General features: G+C 47.9%; 1 protein-coding gene across 1 annotated transcript in view; it reads left to right on the top strand.

Moving 5' to 3' along the window:
• The window catches only part of LOC135815712 (structural maintenance of chromosomes protein 2-like), a 36473-nt gene extending 19122 nt beyond the window's left edge, over window positions 1–17351 (top strand). The window contains exons 20-34 of the mRNA XM_065329044.1: window positions 2886–2967; window positions 3350–3488; window positions 3822–3946; window positions 4072–4157; window positions 4307–4414; window positions 5268–5333; window positions 6287–6364; window positions 6606–6671; window positions 7322–7450; window positions 7811–7948; window positions 12187–12249; window positions 14644–14769; window positions 15455–15775; window positions 16189–16339; window positions 16601–17351. Of these exons, the coding sequence (XP_065185116.1) occupies window positions 2886–2967; window positions 3350–3488; window positions 3822–3946; window positions 4072–4157; window positions 4307–4414; window positions 5268–5333; window positions 6287–6364; window positions 6606–6671; window positions 7322–7450; window positions 7811–7948; window positions 12187–12249; window positions 14644–14769; window positions 15455–15775; window positions 16189–16339; window positions 16601–16605 (1683 nt within the window). The 3' untranslated portion in view covers window positions 16606–17351. The remainder of the gene's footprint in view (window positions 1–2885; window positions 2968–3349; window positions 3489–3821; window positions 3947–4071; window positions 4158–4306; window positions 4415–5267; window positions 5334–6286; window positions 6365–6605; window positions 6672–7321; window positions 7451–7810; window positions 7949–12186; window positions 12250–14643; window positions 14770–15454; window positions 15776–16188; window positions 16340–16600) is intronic.

Below are 17351 nucleotides of genomic sequence, written 5' to 3'. Positions count from 1 at the left end.
TTACGTATGAAAATAACGTATGAACTGCACGGACTTTTCATACGTAAAAATCAGAGCTGTTGGGTTTCGCTCTACGTGATTTCTCCACGACTGCTCAACATGCGTTGTTGCTTTGGAGACGCGTTGGCTGCATGCGCCCACCGCATGCACCATGAGCCGAAACCGCGTTTTCCATGATATTTTGCATGTGGTGTACGGTGTGTGTACCTTGTGTTTCGCGCGGCTTGAATGTTGCCATGGACAAATGCGGAAAATGCGAAAAAATATTTCAAAAAGTCCTACGGAGGACCCAACGTAGGAAAGAGCTTTCCTACGGAAATCCGTAGAGAGATTTACGTATGAAAGTTGCCCTCGCTCCCCGGCGCGTACGACATACGGATTTTCATACGTAATTACGTAGAGCGAAACCTCCCTAATAGCTGACCGTAACAGTACAAAGGCCAGGCGACAGCGTACATATGTCGTCATCTCCGCATACTTCTTTTTCTCTCCCCTGGAAAGCAGACCCCACAAACGCTTGATGAAACGCGAGCACTCTGGCACACAACAACCGGCCGTGGTGAAAATGAGAGGAGTGAATGTACCACGATCTACATTGATTATGCGTTCAGCATACTCGGATTTCTTTCTGCGCTCGTGCTCTGCCAAAAGCTTCTCCAGTGGCTTCGCAGCATAGGAGCTCTGGAAGACCCAGTTCCTCTTCCTCCAGCTCCTCGGCCAAGCTCAATGAATTAGATCCTGAGCTAGTATTCTGGTAGCGAGCCCCGGGAAATACGCTGTTGACGGACAGGAAGATGGACTATGTGAGCAGGGGACAAGCCATTGCGGAGCTTGGTCACCTGCCGACCAGCAGCAGAGAAGATTCTCTCAGATGGCACTGACGTCGCGGGCACAGAGAGGTATCTCCTGACGAGAGTTGAGAGACCAGGAAAGCGGTGCTCATTCTTTCTCCACCACTCCAGGGGGGCTGTCATCTACATCCAGATCATCTTCCATGAAGAACAACTCCACTTCCCCGTCTCTGAGCCGAGTTTCAGCATCATCATTGGTGGTGGATGGGACGTCTTTGCTTGGTTGACTGCGACCAAACAGGCGGGACAGTCCACCAGACGGCGCGCATGCCTTCTTGCGAGGTGGCTCACTTGCGCTGGTCACGGCCGTACTCTCTGCAAGCAATGACTTCACGTGATCTTTTGCTGCAGATGCGTTATCGTCATCCAGAAACTGGAGGAACCGGAAACGCGGGTCAAGTGCAGCACACACTACAGGCATCGACGTCGGCAACGGGCACGACACATTTGGGAATTTGCGGATCAGCTCCGACTTCAGCTTTGTAGCCACCGACTTGGCAGCTGTTGTCAGGGGCTTCGCACGCTCACCCTCCATGACCGAAAGCAGATGGCATGTGATGGGGGGGAAAGTAGTGAGAGTGTCACGTACTTTTGGCCACTGATGGCGGATGCCATGTCAAGAGGTCCCCGAGTATTGTACAACTGAAGGTAGTGGGTTGATGACTATCCCCATGCCGGGTACTAGTATGTAGTGCTATATACACCATCGGTACCAGTGTAATCTCCTTCTTGATGTCTGGCTTCTCTGTTGTGATGCCGATGCTGTGCACCTGTTTTAGGTGCTCTTTGTATTCCTGCATGTATAGCATGTGATGCCACCTTAACTAGAGAGCTTGGTCCACCAACACGACAGACATGGACCATTGTCCGTCCATGCCTGTCCACTAAGGAAATCGCATGGGACCTAGTTAGGCTGCATGGGACTTAACCCTTTGCCGGTCTAACTCAATGTATGTGAGGGGTGGTCACGCAAATACATGTACACACAACCAGCAATAACTCAAGAACCATGTGATGTAGGTATGGGTAAACCATATATTTTCAAAATCTGTATGCCTGAACGCGTCCAGAAAATTCAAATATGACTAGGCAAGGATAGGGCCCATGGTAGCCCTTCAAGTTGAGAGAAAATACAATTGCGAATGAAATACACGAATATCACAGCACGAAGGGCATACCAAGTTCGTGATGGAGCTGAAGTCGTACGATAAACAATCAGGTAAGGGCTACATCTTTACAAGAAATGTAGGCTCTCTACAATACCGCCATTGAACACCAACACCTCGCCATCGGCGATACGCCAGCAGCAGCAATTCCCATTCCACGATATCGCAGCTTCGGTTTGTTCATCTCAGGGCTGCTCGCGTCAGATTCACTCTCGCTCAGATGATCACTCAGGCGCGAGCTTACGCATGCCGTAATTCTCACGGCCAGGCGAATCAGCTGATCGCACCTGACAAGTCCTTGTGACAGTCGCTGTCGCCGTGTCGCCAGCAAGAAGGCTTCCTCTCTGTTTGGAGAATTTTGTTTCTTCATTCGTGGACGATATATTTTTGAACTAGCAGGACTCAACGGAGCTCTTTTTCTCAACACACTACACTGCAAAACCTCCCGGGAGATCCAGCCTGGACTGGTGGTGTTACTGCTCTCAGAACGCTTGTCAAACACGGCCCCAAGAGATGCACTCGCATTCTCGAAATGCACGCATGGCGGATGGTCGTCTTTTCCAATTTCAACAAACTTCAGTCGATCGATACGGCAAGAATGTGTATGGTAAGCATGGTTGTTTTGTACATCGTCAGAAAGCCTTGGACCTCAGCTACGCGTAGAGCGCCATTTTAGCTGTCTCCTAGCAACAAGACCCCAAAAAAATGAGGGCCAAACGTACCGATACTATAGTATCGGTTCGCTTATGGTAGACCGGTGAAGGGTTAACCAGGCACGAACAAAACAAATAAGTAAGGCCGGAAGCAGCCAACTTAAACTTGTTTATACGGTTGGTTTTCTTGTTTTCTGCCTCTTTTCCTGTACAAGGTTTGTTTCGATCCGCAAATCAGGTGCAAGACAGTGTCGTGGGATGGGGATCTCTTCGATCCGTCCGGTACCCTCTCCGGAGGTAAGCCTTGCATGGACGAGTGTAGTAATGTTGTCACGAAACCCCAAGGCAAACGCACATGCAGGCCAAGTTCGTACTGAGTATCACTGGTGGCCACAGTGCCAAGTATCACTGTAGGTGACATTCAGCACAAGCTTTTAAAATGTGTATCCAGGGTCATCGGAAGATATTCTACATTGTTGCGATTATGAAAAGGCGGGGGGGGGGGGGGGGGAGGCTCCCGCAGGAGAATTTTAGGAAATTTCGGCTCAAATAGCCCATATTTCTTTACTTCAAAGTCACAGGATAAAATTATTTGCTGCACCTCTTCTGCCGCGCCTGGTATCCTAGTACTGGTAGGAGAGTATGAACATTGATTCCATGTGTCTTGGTCATTGCTCAGGATCTCGACCTACTGGTAATAGCTCCGTGCTGGTGCGTCTGCAAGCGTTCAGCGCTCGCCAAGCCGACTTTGATGCCAAGGCACAGCGTGTTCAGCAACTGAACTCGCAGCTGGAAATGTCTACGAGCATGGCAGCCAAGTAAGCTACATCCTCTGGTTATTGGGTATCAGCTGCTTTTCTTGTGGAATCTTATACAAGGAGTGCATGGTTCTAAGGGTTGCTGCTCTGCTTTTCTGAAATTTTGTCATCTCTTTCTCATTTTCATTCTCCCCCCCCCCCCCCCCCCCCCCCCCCCTCTCTCTCTCTTTCTCCTGCTTCATACACACACGCACACGCACGCACACATTGGGTCTTTGGGTGACCATTGCCCTGTGCGATGGTAGCATCAGGCGACCATTCTTTCCTATATTTTCAGGCACCGTCGGTGACATTACTGGAATGATTGGTCGTGTCTATGCTACTTTGTTCTAGCTACCAGAAGATGTCCGAGGAAGTCTTTCTCAAGGAACGCGAGATCGAACAGGTCCAACAGCGCATTGAGTCCTCTACACACCACCAGCAACTCGAGAAGCTCAAAGAGCTTCAGAGAACTATTGGTATGTGAAGTAAAGTGCTCCCCGTGATATTTGACGTTTCAACTTTTGAACCAAGAGAATGGTGTTGGATATGCCGCCATTGCTTGACGGAGTCAATCTATTATTCTCTGTCCTCTCATGTGCAGATGGCACCAAGACTGCTGTGGAACAGACGAAGGAAACAGAAAAGAAAGCCGTTGCCAAGTGCAAGGAGATCCAGGAGAAGATGAAGGTGCGTGCATCTATGGGCGGCCCCTTGTCGTTTCTTGCGTCTTCTCAATCTTGTTTCCCTTTTTTTGTTATAATTTAAATTGTTTCTCAGCTGTCCTCTGCTCTCACCCTCTATCCATTTTCTCTTTCATGGTTTCCTTTTTACTCCAGGATGCCAAAAAGTTCCGGGAGCGTGAACTGAAAGCTGCCGAGCAAGGTGTGACCAAGGCCAAAACAAAATCTGAAGAGTCGCTCAAGCAACTCAAGGCCAGAGAGCAGGTGAGCTTTTCAAGCTGCACATCTGGGCAGCTGTGAGATAGGGGAAGAGCAGGTCGTTGTCTCTCTCTCTCTCTCTATCTCTCCCTCTCTCTCTCTCTCTCTCCCTCTCTCTCTCTCTCTCCCTCTCTCTCTCTCTCTCTCTCTCTCTCTCTCTCTCTCTCTCTCTCTTTCTCTCTCTCTCTCTCTCTCTCTCTCTCTCTCTCCCTCTCTCTCTCTCTCTCTCTATTCTCACTTGGAATATGCACTATGTTCTACTGAGGCTCTCTTAGTCTGTGTTTACATGAGAAATTTCAACCCGGGTCGAGTTCAGCCCGGGTTGAAAGTCTGTACGATAGACAAAAGAGGTGAGCGTTTACATGAAGACAGTTGACCCGGGTCAAATACTGATATGCCGCCAAAAGTCCACTTCTACAGTCATGCATGGTCACGTGAAAGCGTTCGCGCGAAATTTGCATCCGCAGTGCTGTTCAAACCTGGCGCGAGATACGCACAGAAGTACGTTTGTACGATTTTCTTGACCCGGGTTGGTTTCAACCCTCCCCTTGGGGGGAGGGTTGAAATCAACCCGGGGCGAAATTTCAACCCGGGTCAAGCGCAATGCGTCATGTAAACGCGCCATTCACTTTGTGCACATGGCGGGTTGAAATCTGACCCGGGTCGAACTCAACCCGGGTTGAAACGCCTCATGTAAACACAGCCCGATGCTGTAAGGAACACGATAGGCGACCTGCTGGTGCAGCAGGGATCTTAACTATGCACTCACCAAATGTCTTTTGCCAGGGGCTCTACTTTTAGGTGGGTGGCTATGTGTATTTCAGCTGCATCTACGTGTACTTCTGTGTCACTTCTTCAGGAATCCGAAGAGCTGAAGCTTGAAGCTGAGAGTTTGTCCCAAGATGTCGATGGGCTGCGAAAGCAGGTATGGCTGCACTGACAACGTTTAACACGTCTCAATATATGCATGCTGTGCAGTACAATGCAGGGCAATGCTGTACACTATTTATTTCGAAAAGTACAGTCAACTCCAGTCAGAACGAACTCGCATATAGAGAATTTTGTAATATAGCGAAATAGTGTACATGTCCCTGTTTGAACCCATACAATTGACCAATTATAGCGAACCATATCTTGTAAGTTGTAGGGCCGCATGTAAACCAAGTGTGATGGTACTAGAGACCATTAGCAAACCGTCACGTGTATAGTCGAACGATTGGACAGCTCCGATTTCCAATCGTCAAAGCATGCATGGCACGAAGCCGTGCGTTGAACCATTCAGGCACGTGATGTGGGTGATGCGCGATGCGTGATGCAACCGGAATCGTAATCGGAATCGTTTCGTGATCACCCGTTGGGGCTGCTCCAATCGTGCTCACGAAACGATTCGAGTTTCCCGCGCGCGCGCTGGCCTCGTTCCCAGTTTGTCCCGATCGTCGCGTCCGACGGTTTACTAATGGTCTCTACTGTGGTGGGCCCTACTGTGGTGGGCCACATGCCAGTCATGATGTGTTACTGGTATGGTGTAGGTGCATTCCGGTTATACAGAACTTTGGCTATATCAGGAGTCGACTTTAAGCACAGTGAAGTAGAATAGTTTGCCTCTAAGGAGTGACATAAAGGTGCAGGTGTGAAGAACCCTATAAACAAACTTATGGTGTGTTGGGACAACCATAGGCAACCGGTGGTCAAAACTCTAGCGATTGTTGATGACCTGGCAAACAGCCTAAGTGTGAACTGGAATTGAAGATTACTGCTCTAGTATAGTATGTGTATACAGGTCACTCCGAGCTTTGCTGATGAAACCTACCAAGGTCAGTCCAGATACTCTGCGTTTGAGAAGTTATCTTTGTGTCATGTGTCATTTTGTGTACATAGCTTGCTGGTATGGAGGAGACCCTCAAATTACTTCAGAAGGAGCTGGAGGAACACCAGGCTACTGTGGATGGAGCTAAGGTACATACAGTGTACAGTGTATTCCAGGTCATCAAGCATGACTGCCTATGTTCAGATGATGGTGCAGTACTGCTAACGTGTATTGAGGCTGCAGATTACGGTAGATACGAACCCATGTTGTTGATGTTTGTGTTATTAAAGAGTATGCTATGCTCTTCACATTGCCAGTGCCTCTAACTTGTGTCTCCGGCTAACATGTTTTCTTGAACTGCCTTGCTGACGGCTGCGCGTGGTGTTACAGGCATCAGCAAAGGAAGCGGAAGGTCTTGTCAAGGACAAGCGGAAAGCGCTGCAAGAATTCAGCAAGGTCAGTCTGCTTGCATAGGTGATATCAGTCTGGTGAGAATCGGTGTGCCGTGCATGATAACAGTATGCATGTACCGGTACATGCACTTTGCGATTACACTCCTGCAAGGAAATATTTCGGCATATTGGAGAGATAAGTTCAGTAAAATACATGACACACTTTCTCTCTCTCTGTCTCTCTGTCTCTCTCTCTCTCTCTCTCTCTCTCTCTCTCTCTCTCTCTCTCTCTCTCTCTCTCTCTCTCTCTCTCTCTCTCTCTCTTCTCTCTCTCTCTCTCTCTCTCTCTCTCTCTCTCTCTCTCTCTTTCTCTCTCTCTCTCTCTTTCTCTCTCTCTTTCTCTCTCTCTCTCTCTCTCTCTCTCTCTCTCTCTCTCTCTCTCTCTCTCTCCTGTAAAGGCTGTAATCAGTGGATATTCTGGATGCATGCAATTTCAGATATACTGGCAGTAGCTATGTCTGTATCTCTGTATGTCTGTATCCTGCTGGACACTGGTCCATTACTGTGGTAGTGCCGGGTTTTCCCTTACACTCCATCACTGGGCTATCTCATTGCAGCTGACATCTCCGCTCTATGGTGTGTGTGTGTGTGTGTGTGTGTGTGTGTGTGTGTGTGTGTGTGTGTGTGTGCGTGTGTGTGTGTGTGTGTGTACAGGAAATCAGCCGGTGTGCCGAGGACCAGAAGAACTTGGAGAAGGAGAAAAATGAAGCCACGATCAGCTTGAAAGAGCTGGAGCACTCCATAGGTGTTTTGCTGAAAGAAAGCAAGGAGGCTGCACACAATGTAAGGATATTATTTGTTCGGTGGATGTAAGATCTCTAGCCAAAAATAGGGATTCCCTGGCCCGGACAAAAAAGCTACCTCTGCGAGCTGTGTGTGCCTAAACTAAAGGGTTAGGAGCCATCCGTAAATACCGATATTTTTTCATTACGACCACTGTTCATTTCTCCCCTGACCCCCACCCTCCTCCCGCGAAACGAACATACAAACGTTTATGCAGGGGATCAGTATTTTTTTTAATGAAGTGACATCTTCTTGTGAAACGTAAGCGGCAAGCAGCAACTCCAAATTAACCGTTTTGTGTGCATGCATGCGGGGCTATGCTTTGTGTTGTGTGTGTATGTGTGTGTTTCCCATGTTCAGGTTCAAGTGTTGAAAGAAAAGCATGAGTGGATAGCACTTGAGCGCGAGTTCTTTGGCCAGCCCAACACCGCCTTTGACTTTGAGGCAAACGACCCCGTGGAGGCTGGCAGGCGCTTGTCCAAACTACAGGAAAAGAAAGTGAGAAATGCATGAGATGTGTACTATTTGAACGTTTTGCGTCATGTATGTGTGGGGGGGGGGGGTACGTGTATGTGAGGGTTGGGGGGGGGGGGGTACGTGTATGTGTGGGGGGGGGGGGGGTACGTGTATGTGAGGGTTGGGGGGGGGGGTACGTGTATGTGTGGGTTGGGGTGGGGGGGGGGGGGGGTACGTGTATGTGTGGGTTGGGGTGGGGGGTACGTGTATGTGTGGGTTGGGGGGGGGGGGGGGGAGTATGTCTACCTAGGCATGTGCGAGTGTGTGCATGTGCATGTGGGTGTACCGTCACCAAGGTGTGTGCCACTTCTTGGCACCCTGTGGCGATGAGCATAGTTTCTGGCGCGTGCACACATGCACTGTCTGTAGGGTGTAATGTTAATGGTGGTTTAGCGTGTGCGCTAAGCCCTGTTAACGAACGTGGAACATCTACCACTCATACTTAGTCTGATGATCATGCATCTGATTATGATGTCATTGCTATACATGCGCATGCGCAGCGCGCGCCACTCTCCCACGCGTGCTTTCCAAATCTTGCTTTAGAGAGAGAGAGCAAGAGAAAAGAGAGACTCCTTTGTCACATTTGCTTTCCGACGACTTGACTGTTCACTGGTTTGTCCGTCAGCTGTCAATTTCCCCTTCCCTCCCGACCCCATTCGACTGGGGATCACTATCTCTCCGTCACTGTCACCATAATTTCCTCAATAACAGTGTCAGTACAACTCTTGTCAATATACTTATATCGGGTGAGGGCAGTCTATCTCCGCAGCTGGCTCATTTCAATCACTACCGGTCGCAGCTCCTGCCCACGGCAGGCCGACCGTCTCTCGTTCACACTCTGTGTGCTCCAGGTCACAGCTCCTGCGCAGAGCAGGCCGACCTGTCTGTCTCTCTCTCTCTCACACACACTATGTGTGCACCGGGTCACAGCTCCTGCGCAGAGCAGGCCGACCTGTCTTTCTCATGCACGCCAGCTGCTCCGCCCAATATCCCTGATATGCCAACCAGAAAACAATGTGTTCTGAGCCGGGTGCATGCCTGTATGTGGAGAGTGCGTTAACAACTATTTAGTGAGAGTGCCAGTCAGTGTACATGTAACCTGTGAGAGTGTTGTATGAAAAGCCTCTTGTACGGGCAAAGCAAATCCGCTTACATAATATTTTAATATGACACAAAATCTCAATACAAACAAAAATGAACAAAACGCCAAGGATCTGAAGAAAAAGACTCAGACTCAGGATGTAATGTTAGCAGCTATTTAGTGAGAGTGCCGTCTGTGTAGGGTGTAATGTTAGCAGCTATTTAGTGAGAGTGTCGTATGTGTATGGTGTAGTGCTAGCAGCTATTTAATTTTTGTAAGAGTGTCGTGTGTGTATGGTGTAATGTTAGTGGCTATATTGTGAGAGTGCTGTATGTTCCACATCCTTATCACCTAGATAATACCCTTGTCTTGCTGAGGCCATTGCCAGTACCAGTTTCAGTGTCAGTCCAAGTCCAGCAGCAGTAGCAGCAATCTATTTCTTTTTGTCTGCACAAGAGGCTTTAGCAGCAGTAGCAGCTGACACTAGTATGTGTGTATTACTCTTTCTGCTCTCAATCTCTGACACATGTACGAGTACAGCTTAGCTATGAGACTATGCTAGTAGTGTACTGTGGAGCATCTAGTGCACTTGCTAGTGCAGTGTGTTCTAGAGCTTTGCATGTATCCAATATGGTGGTGTGCTAGTGTAATGTGTAATTGCAGTGTATTGCAGTGTATTGCAGTGTAATTGCAGTGTATTGCAGTGTATTGCAGTGTATTGCAGTGTAATTGCAGTGTATTGCAGTGTATTGCAGTGTATTGCAGTGTATTGCAGTGTAATTGCAGTGTATTGCAGTGTATTGCAGTGTATTGCAGTGTATTGCAGTGTATTGCAGTGTATTGCAGTGTATTGCAGTGTATTGCAGTGTATTGCAGTGTATTGCAGTGTATTGCAGTGCTGTCATTGCGGTGTGTTATTCATGGTGGTGTGTTATTCATGGTGGTGTGTTATTCATGGTCTTTCTTACAAGTACCGTAGTGGAAAAGTTGGCTGGCTGTTGCAATTCGTGTGTGTGTACGGTAATGTTGTAGAGTACAGTAGATATTGGTTATAACGTGCCTTTCTGATTTTTCACATTTTATCACTATATTAAGTATCTAATATTGACTGAGTACGAGGTCAATATAGGAAATAAAAGCCGAGTAAAAGACCGAGGCGAAGCCGAGGTTTTTATTTCCTATACTGACCAAGTACGAAGTCAATATTAGATTTATCACGACAAACAGTCCGTATTTCAAATTCCAGAACGATAACCTCATGAATCCCGGTTTTATGATTGCACAACCGTTGCACCACGGCCTACTCATGCAGTGACAATGCTGCACTAGGCACCGTTCAACTGCGCAACCCCTAAGCAGTCAAATATAAGCAGTCAATATAGCCCTAAGGAGTGAAATATGCAGGAATATTTGACTGCTTAGGTATGGCAAAAATCTATGTGAGTCAATACTAAGGGAGTGATAAACCGGTATATCACTACAGGCGATTTTCAACTGCGCTCATCTTACATACACATTATACACGTGTGGGTACTCGATCGCGCTAATGTAGCGTTCTGATACAGGATTCATGCTGCTGCACCTCCCCCAGTCTAGAGTGAAGAACTTCTTGGCCCAAAGGCATCATCCAGGAAACATCAGACCAGAATACACTATGAAAACACACATGTGGCTCCAAGTCGAGACATCAATGCCTCACACTCGTGTGTTGCTATCACTATAGACGATATTTTTTCTGGGAGGTGTTTTGAATGGTGATTCTGTATCCTTATAGCCGATTTATCGCTATACAGTCGTCCCTCTCTAATCCGGCACTTGTTAATCCGGAACCCTTGCCAACCGGCGCACTTTCTGATGAAACCGATTTTTTTCGTTCAATTCCTACATCGTAATCCGGCACTTGAATTCCGCCTCCGGCAGTGACTTTTTGAAATGAATCGCTCAAACTGCACGTAGTTTGATTTCATAATCCGGCAGTCGTAAATCGCGTTCAGTTATCGATCGAATTCAGTTGACAACTGTACTCGACCTCGCGCGGGAGAGTTCAGTTCGGTTGGTTGTTAGGACTTTTCCGAACCCGAACTCAATTTATACAAAGAGAAAGACCAAGGAACTACAAGTTACGCTATACTGTCCACTAACACCACCAGTTACAAAACAGTCAGCGACGATGCACGACACTGACCGACGGTACTGACGTTCTACAACTAACTGGCTAACAGCTCTAGCACATCTTGGATGCGCACTCCAACAGCCTTCCAACTCTGGCACAAGCATCTCGCGCACTTGCTGATGCAATTGTTTGCTTCGAAGGACATCCGTCGTTCGACCTGCATGATGTCGACTGCTTGCGTGGCCTTCTCAAGAGGGTCAATGTTGTCCAGGAGACAACTGCTAAGCAGTCAACCATACTTTCTTATTTTAGCAAGGAGTAGTGTCCTGCCAATTTTCAGGTCTGTGTGTGTGTGCGTGTGTGTGCAAGAGTACATGTGAACATATTCTCTGTTTTACTTTATCACTTTATCACTGTGTATATTCCTGGAGAACAGTTGAGAATATAAAGTTGTGCATCAAATACTTGGATCGACACGGAAAAACCCTGAGTTTCGACGTATGACACATGCATGCAATTGGGTAGGGCCGGGTCAGAGGGCAGGATTTCTTAATCCAGCACCCTCGTTAATCCAGCAGAAAACGCCGTAGCAAAAGGTGCCGGATTAGAGAGGGACGACTGTATACGATATATTGGTTATAATGATAATTTGAGTGGCTTTTTCTGGTTTTGCTTTTGATATTTTCATTTTGTATCAATATAGCCGGTTTATCACTATGTCCGATGACTTTATAACCGATATCCACTGTACTTGCAACTGAGGTAATGTTGTAGAGTAGAGTTTGTGATTGTGTGTTGGATGACCTTGCTGCATATCTCCGGTGACAGCATGGCTACCTTCCTATCTAACATTTGATTGACTGTGACTGTTGTGACTGTGTAGCTGCCTTTCTGAATAATTGATTGTCTTGTGTCTGCATGTCTGTGCGTGTTTGTGTGTGTCTGTGCTTGTGTGTGTGTGTGTGTGTGTATGTGTGTGTGTGCGTGCGCGCGCGTGCGTGCGTGTGTATGTGCATATGACGACAGGACAAGCTCAGCAAGAGTGTCAACATGAGGGCTATGAACATGCTGGGAAAGGCGGAAGAAAAGGTGCTGTCGCACGTGACGCTACTTGCAGCATTTTGTGTTACTAGTAACTACATGACATTGTACTCAGCTTGTGTACTCAGCTTGTGTACTCAGCTTGTGTACTCAGCTTGTGTACTCAGCTTTTGTACTCAGCTTTTGTACTCAGCTTTTGTACTCAGCTTTTGTACTCAGCTTGTGTACTCAGCTTGTGTACTCAGCTTGTGTACTCAGCTTGTGTACTCAGCTTGTGTACTCAGCTTGTGTACTCAGCTTGTGTACTCAGCTTGTGTACTCAGCTTGTGTACTCAGCTTGTGTACTCAGCTTGTGTACTCAGCTTGTGTACTCAGCTTGTGTACTCAGCTTTTGTACTCAGCTTTTGTACTCAGCTTTTGTACTCAGCTTGTGTACTCAGCTTGTGTACTCAGCTTGTGTACTCAGCTTGTGTACTCAGCTTGTGTACTCAGCTTGTGTACTCAGCTTGTGTACTCAGCTTGTGTACTCAGCTTGTGTACTCAGCTTGTGTACTCAGCTTGTGTACTCAGCTTGTGTACTCAGCTTGTGTACTCAGCTTGTGTACTCAGCTTGTGTACTCAGCTTGTGTACTCAGCTTGTGTACTCAGCTTGTGTACTCAGCTTGTGTACTCAGCTTGTGTACTCAGCTTTTGTACTCAGCTTGTGTACTTTTTTTACAACTTGTACAAATTTATTGATTGAGTAATTATACTAAAAATGTTTGGCACCTATGATCAGGGGATGGCCCACGCCTGGTAAAAAAGTAAGTAATTAAAAAAAATTAAAAATAAGAGGTTCTGTGTTCCGGCTCTCCGCCTTCTCCGCGAACATAAGAGAACTAGAGGAGAACAAACAAACACAAGAAGCAAGAATGACACGAAAAGCAGAAATTATGAGAACATGGTATAAATGAGCACGGCCATCAACCTCAACAGGGGATAGCCGCCTCGGCAACAATAAGAGCAGCTGAGTCCGCGGCAAAGACCGGTGCATAGAGCCGCCTAGCACCCCTCAGGCACATCACACTGGATCGGACCAAGGCAAAGCTGATTTGACACCGGATCGAAGCCATCACGGCACTGTAGGCCTCTCCGGTCTTGTCGGCGATGAGGGACGCTATCCTCTTGTACAGAGAGGTGGCAGATTTCCCCATGCCTCCCGTAGTGGAGAACACGGCGGGAACAAAGCTGGAGTGTTCCACTTCTCGGATTCTCTGCTCATAGGCACGGCGCTTGGCTTTTTCGTGACGGGTGTAGCTAGCAGCAAGTGAGTTGAGGCGATTCGAGGACGCAAAAGGGTTAAACACCCGGACATCAATGTAGGTGCGCTCGAACCGCCCTCCCCAAATACCACTAGCCACCACGTCAAGGCGGGCTTGGTCGTCGCCCACAGCAGTACGGTACCGGAGCTGCTCTCCAGTGAGTGGCTGCAAATGTGGCTCAATAGCCACCTGGTGGCCAACACGCTTCGCAAGGCGAGCTGTCACATCGCGTACCTCGTTGTGGCGGAGGGTTGGGAAACCGCCTAACGGGCAGGAGAGGGCATGGCTGACGGTGAACTGCTGTCCACAGGAACATGATGTTGGCAGTCGTACTGGGTGCCAGCCATACCGGAGGTGCACAGCATCGCGGAACTCAGCCTTCGTGAGGGTGAAGCCGTGGGCCTTTAGGGGCCGGCAGGTGAGCCAGCTGGATGCCCCCCGCTCCGAAGCAAGGTCGATGGTACGTTGAACCTCTGGAGGTGCGGCAGAATGCAGAGCGACGGCCTCGGCTTGGAGTGATGTCTTTGCCTTCGCCCTCAACAGCTGCTTGTTCTTCCGCACTTCCTGCAGGACATCGCCAAGCGTGGCAGTCTGCTGCTGAATGCGCCGCACCAGGGGGCCAACGATGGTCTTGGAGTGGGCGTACTGGGCCCCGAGGGAGGCAGGTGTGATGAGCCCCAGACCACAGCTTGTGTACTCAGCTTTTGTACTCAGCTTGTGTACTCAGCTTGTGTACTCAGCTTGTGTACTCAGCTTGTGTACTCAGCTTGTGTACTCAGCTTGTGTACTCAGCTTGTGTACTCAGCTTGTGTACTCAGCTTGTGTACTCAGCTTGTGTACTCAGCTTGTGTACTCAGCTTGTGTACTCAGCTTGTGTACTCAGCTTGTGTACTCAGCTTGTGTACTCAGCTTGTGTACTCAGCTTGTGCCACAGTGTGCCGTCATCTACATGTATCTCTGTTACAGTTCTTGTCGATACCTGCATGTTGCAGTGTGGGGCATGCGTGTACATGTATGTGTGTCGCAGGCACATTCCAATATATACTATACTATGCTTTGTATAGTGGCTGTGTAATTTCTTGTCCTTTACCAGACACTATTGTAACTGCTATGCCTGTCTGTTGGTGTTGTTGCCATGCAGTATCAAGATCTGATGAAGAAGAAGAAGATCGTAGAAGAAGATAAAGCTAAGATTGCACGTGTCATCGAGGAGCTTGATGAGAAGAAGAGCGAAGCACTGCTCACGGCCTACCAACAAGTCAACAAGGTAAGCTGTAACTCAGAAGCTGCCACGGACTCCGGGCCATTTGAAAATAAGAAGAACTATCCACCTCTCCACCTCTCTAGTAGACCATAGCTAGACCGTAGCAGGTCTGAGGAGCTCTCAATGAGCGAAACAGCCGTCTGGAGGATGTGGAACATCTATCCAAGAACGAACTCCCCGCTATGGTGTGGTGAATTGCACACTCTTGGGAGCTTATTTTACTCTTGTTGATAGTTGATACCGGGTACTCTATTGCATTTCAGTGCAGCATTAGAGAGGTTCCGCACTACGTAAAGTTAAGCAACTTTACGTTAGTGGGCGGGAAAAACCCGTGAATTCGCGAGTTTGCACTCCACTTACGGAAAGTTGTATACGGAGAGTACGTAGATAGGGCTCTGATAACGTAGCTGGTCCGTTAATGGATTGGGTACAAATTTATGACTCTCTCCCCAGGTCGATCTGGTCGTACACTGCCGCGTTCGGAGTTGCCAAGGGCAGCTACGTGATTTGAAAACTCCGTATGGCGGAACCCAGATCCGCATGCAGTTTACGTAAGACTTTCCGTAGATCGACTACGTTTTTTACTAACGTAATTACGTTATGCGGAACCTCTCTATTATCATGATTGTATTTGTCTAACTTGACTATGTTCACTTCCACTCTTGCTTCTGTGGGGATGCTGTTACAGGATTTCTGCTCCATCTTCGGCTCCTTGCTGCCCGGGTCCAAGGCACGCCTGACGCCACCAGAAGGCATGACCGTGCTGGATGGGCTGGAGTTCCGTGTCGCATTCGGTGACGTGTGGAAGGACAACTTGTCTGAGCTCAGCGGCGGCCAGCGTTCGTTGGTAGCGTTGTCGTTGATTCTAGCAATGCTGCTGTTCAAACCGGCCCCTCTCTACATCCTCGATGAGATCGACGCAGCTCTGGATCTTAGTCACACGCAGAACATCGGACAGATGCTGCGTACTCATTTCCGGAACTCACAGTTTGTCGTAGTCTCTCTCAAGGTATGGATCTCTTCTATTGTGGCTTCAGATCTGTTCTTCTTTACTACTTGAAGTACATGATTATGTGTGTTGATGTACAGGTGCACATATGCCCGTCTTTGGCTGCTATCTTTCCGCGTTCGCAGCGTACACGCGCGCACGTGCACTTACACACACACACACGCGCGCACACACACACACATTCTGCACTATACTCTACTCCACACTCTAAGGCACATTGATCAAATGTTGAACGGCCTCTGCTTGGATGACAGCTACACCATAGCTCAGTGGTTAGAGCATCGCTAGCCTCAAGTGAAGGTCCCTGGTTCAAGTCCTGGTGGTGAATCAATTTTTTTCTTCAGACTTTTCCTGTTTGTATCTTTCCCTCAAATCAATGAATGTCCTCATGACATTGTCCTTGTGCTCTGCAGGATGGTATGTTCAATAACGCCAACGTTCTCTTCAAGACTAAATTTGTGGATGGTGTTTCAACAGTGACACGTCACGTTCAGAGCTCGTCCAGTCATCATGCTGCTGCCGCCACTGCCAAGTCCAGCTCCTCCAGTAAACGTGCCAAAATCAGTAAGGATTTGTTTGTTGCACAAGTCTTATCATCCATGCACGCTGTATTTGCAGGGAGTGTTTCCCTCTCTCCTTCATGCATGCTACACATTCACAGGCTGCAAGTGGTACATAGTGGCTGCTGGCCAGCTCTGTGCTGAAGATTCTTTTGTTATTACTTGTAATCTTAATATGCTTACATGTAAGCCAGTGGGGTTGGCTGTGGTGTGCTGAGTGCTAGTGTTGCTCTAATCGGATGCTGTTCTTCTTCTTGACTCACAGGATGAGCGGCGACAGTGCTGACTGTATTGTTGAAGTATACCCAATGCAAGACGGTCCCATCTATCAGTTGCAGCACGCACCACATCATCAATACGACACACTCCACCACATCATCAATACGACACACTCTACAAGAGGTGAATTTCATTTTTTTACAATGCAAGCAGTGCAATAACCTGAACCGGTGCATGAGAATAATCATTTGGACGCCAATGTTTGCACGTTTTAGATACATAGAGACTGCTGTACAGATGTCATGAAACTATAACTCCTTTTGCACCATATTTTCAGCTCATATTCTTTTCACTAAGCATGATAACAGTGCAGTGAAGTAGCACTGCTTGTCATGAGATTTTTGTTATCATTATGTATTCTTTAGACCAGTTCATAGGCAGTAGCAGCTTTGCATTGCTCTTCAATCCACGACAGCTGTGCTTTCAAAGTGTATGATTGTAGCACACCAACGCACACTGTACCACCACCATATTAACCTACTCTCAAATGATAATCAAGTCGTCGTCATCTGTCTTTGGTTTTTATAGCACTACTTCTCCTTTAGCTGTTTTCCTTTCTGTTCTCTTCTCGTGACCGGTGTTACTCTCGATTGTTAGCATCTCTGATGCTGGTTTTGTATTTCCTAGCCATGCCATCATCCTCTTCCAGCTAACACAAGAAATGTGGGGTGGCACATGCTGTCGTCATCACCTCATTATATTCCACAATACCAGGAATAAACTGTGACAATAGTGTG

Source organism: Sycon ciliatum, chromosome 4 (genome assembly GCF_964019385.1).
Source record: "Sycon ciliatum chromosome 4, ocSycCili1.1, whole genome shotgun sequence".
In the NCBI taxonomy this organism is placed as follows: domain Eukaryota; kingdom Metazoa; phylum Porifera; class Calcarea; order Leucosolenida; family Sycettidae; genus Sycon; species Sycon ciliatum.
This window is presented reverse-complemented; position numbering and strand designations above follow the sequence as displayed.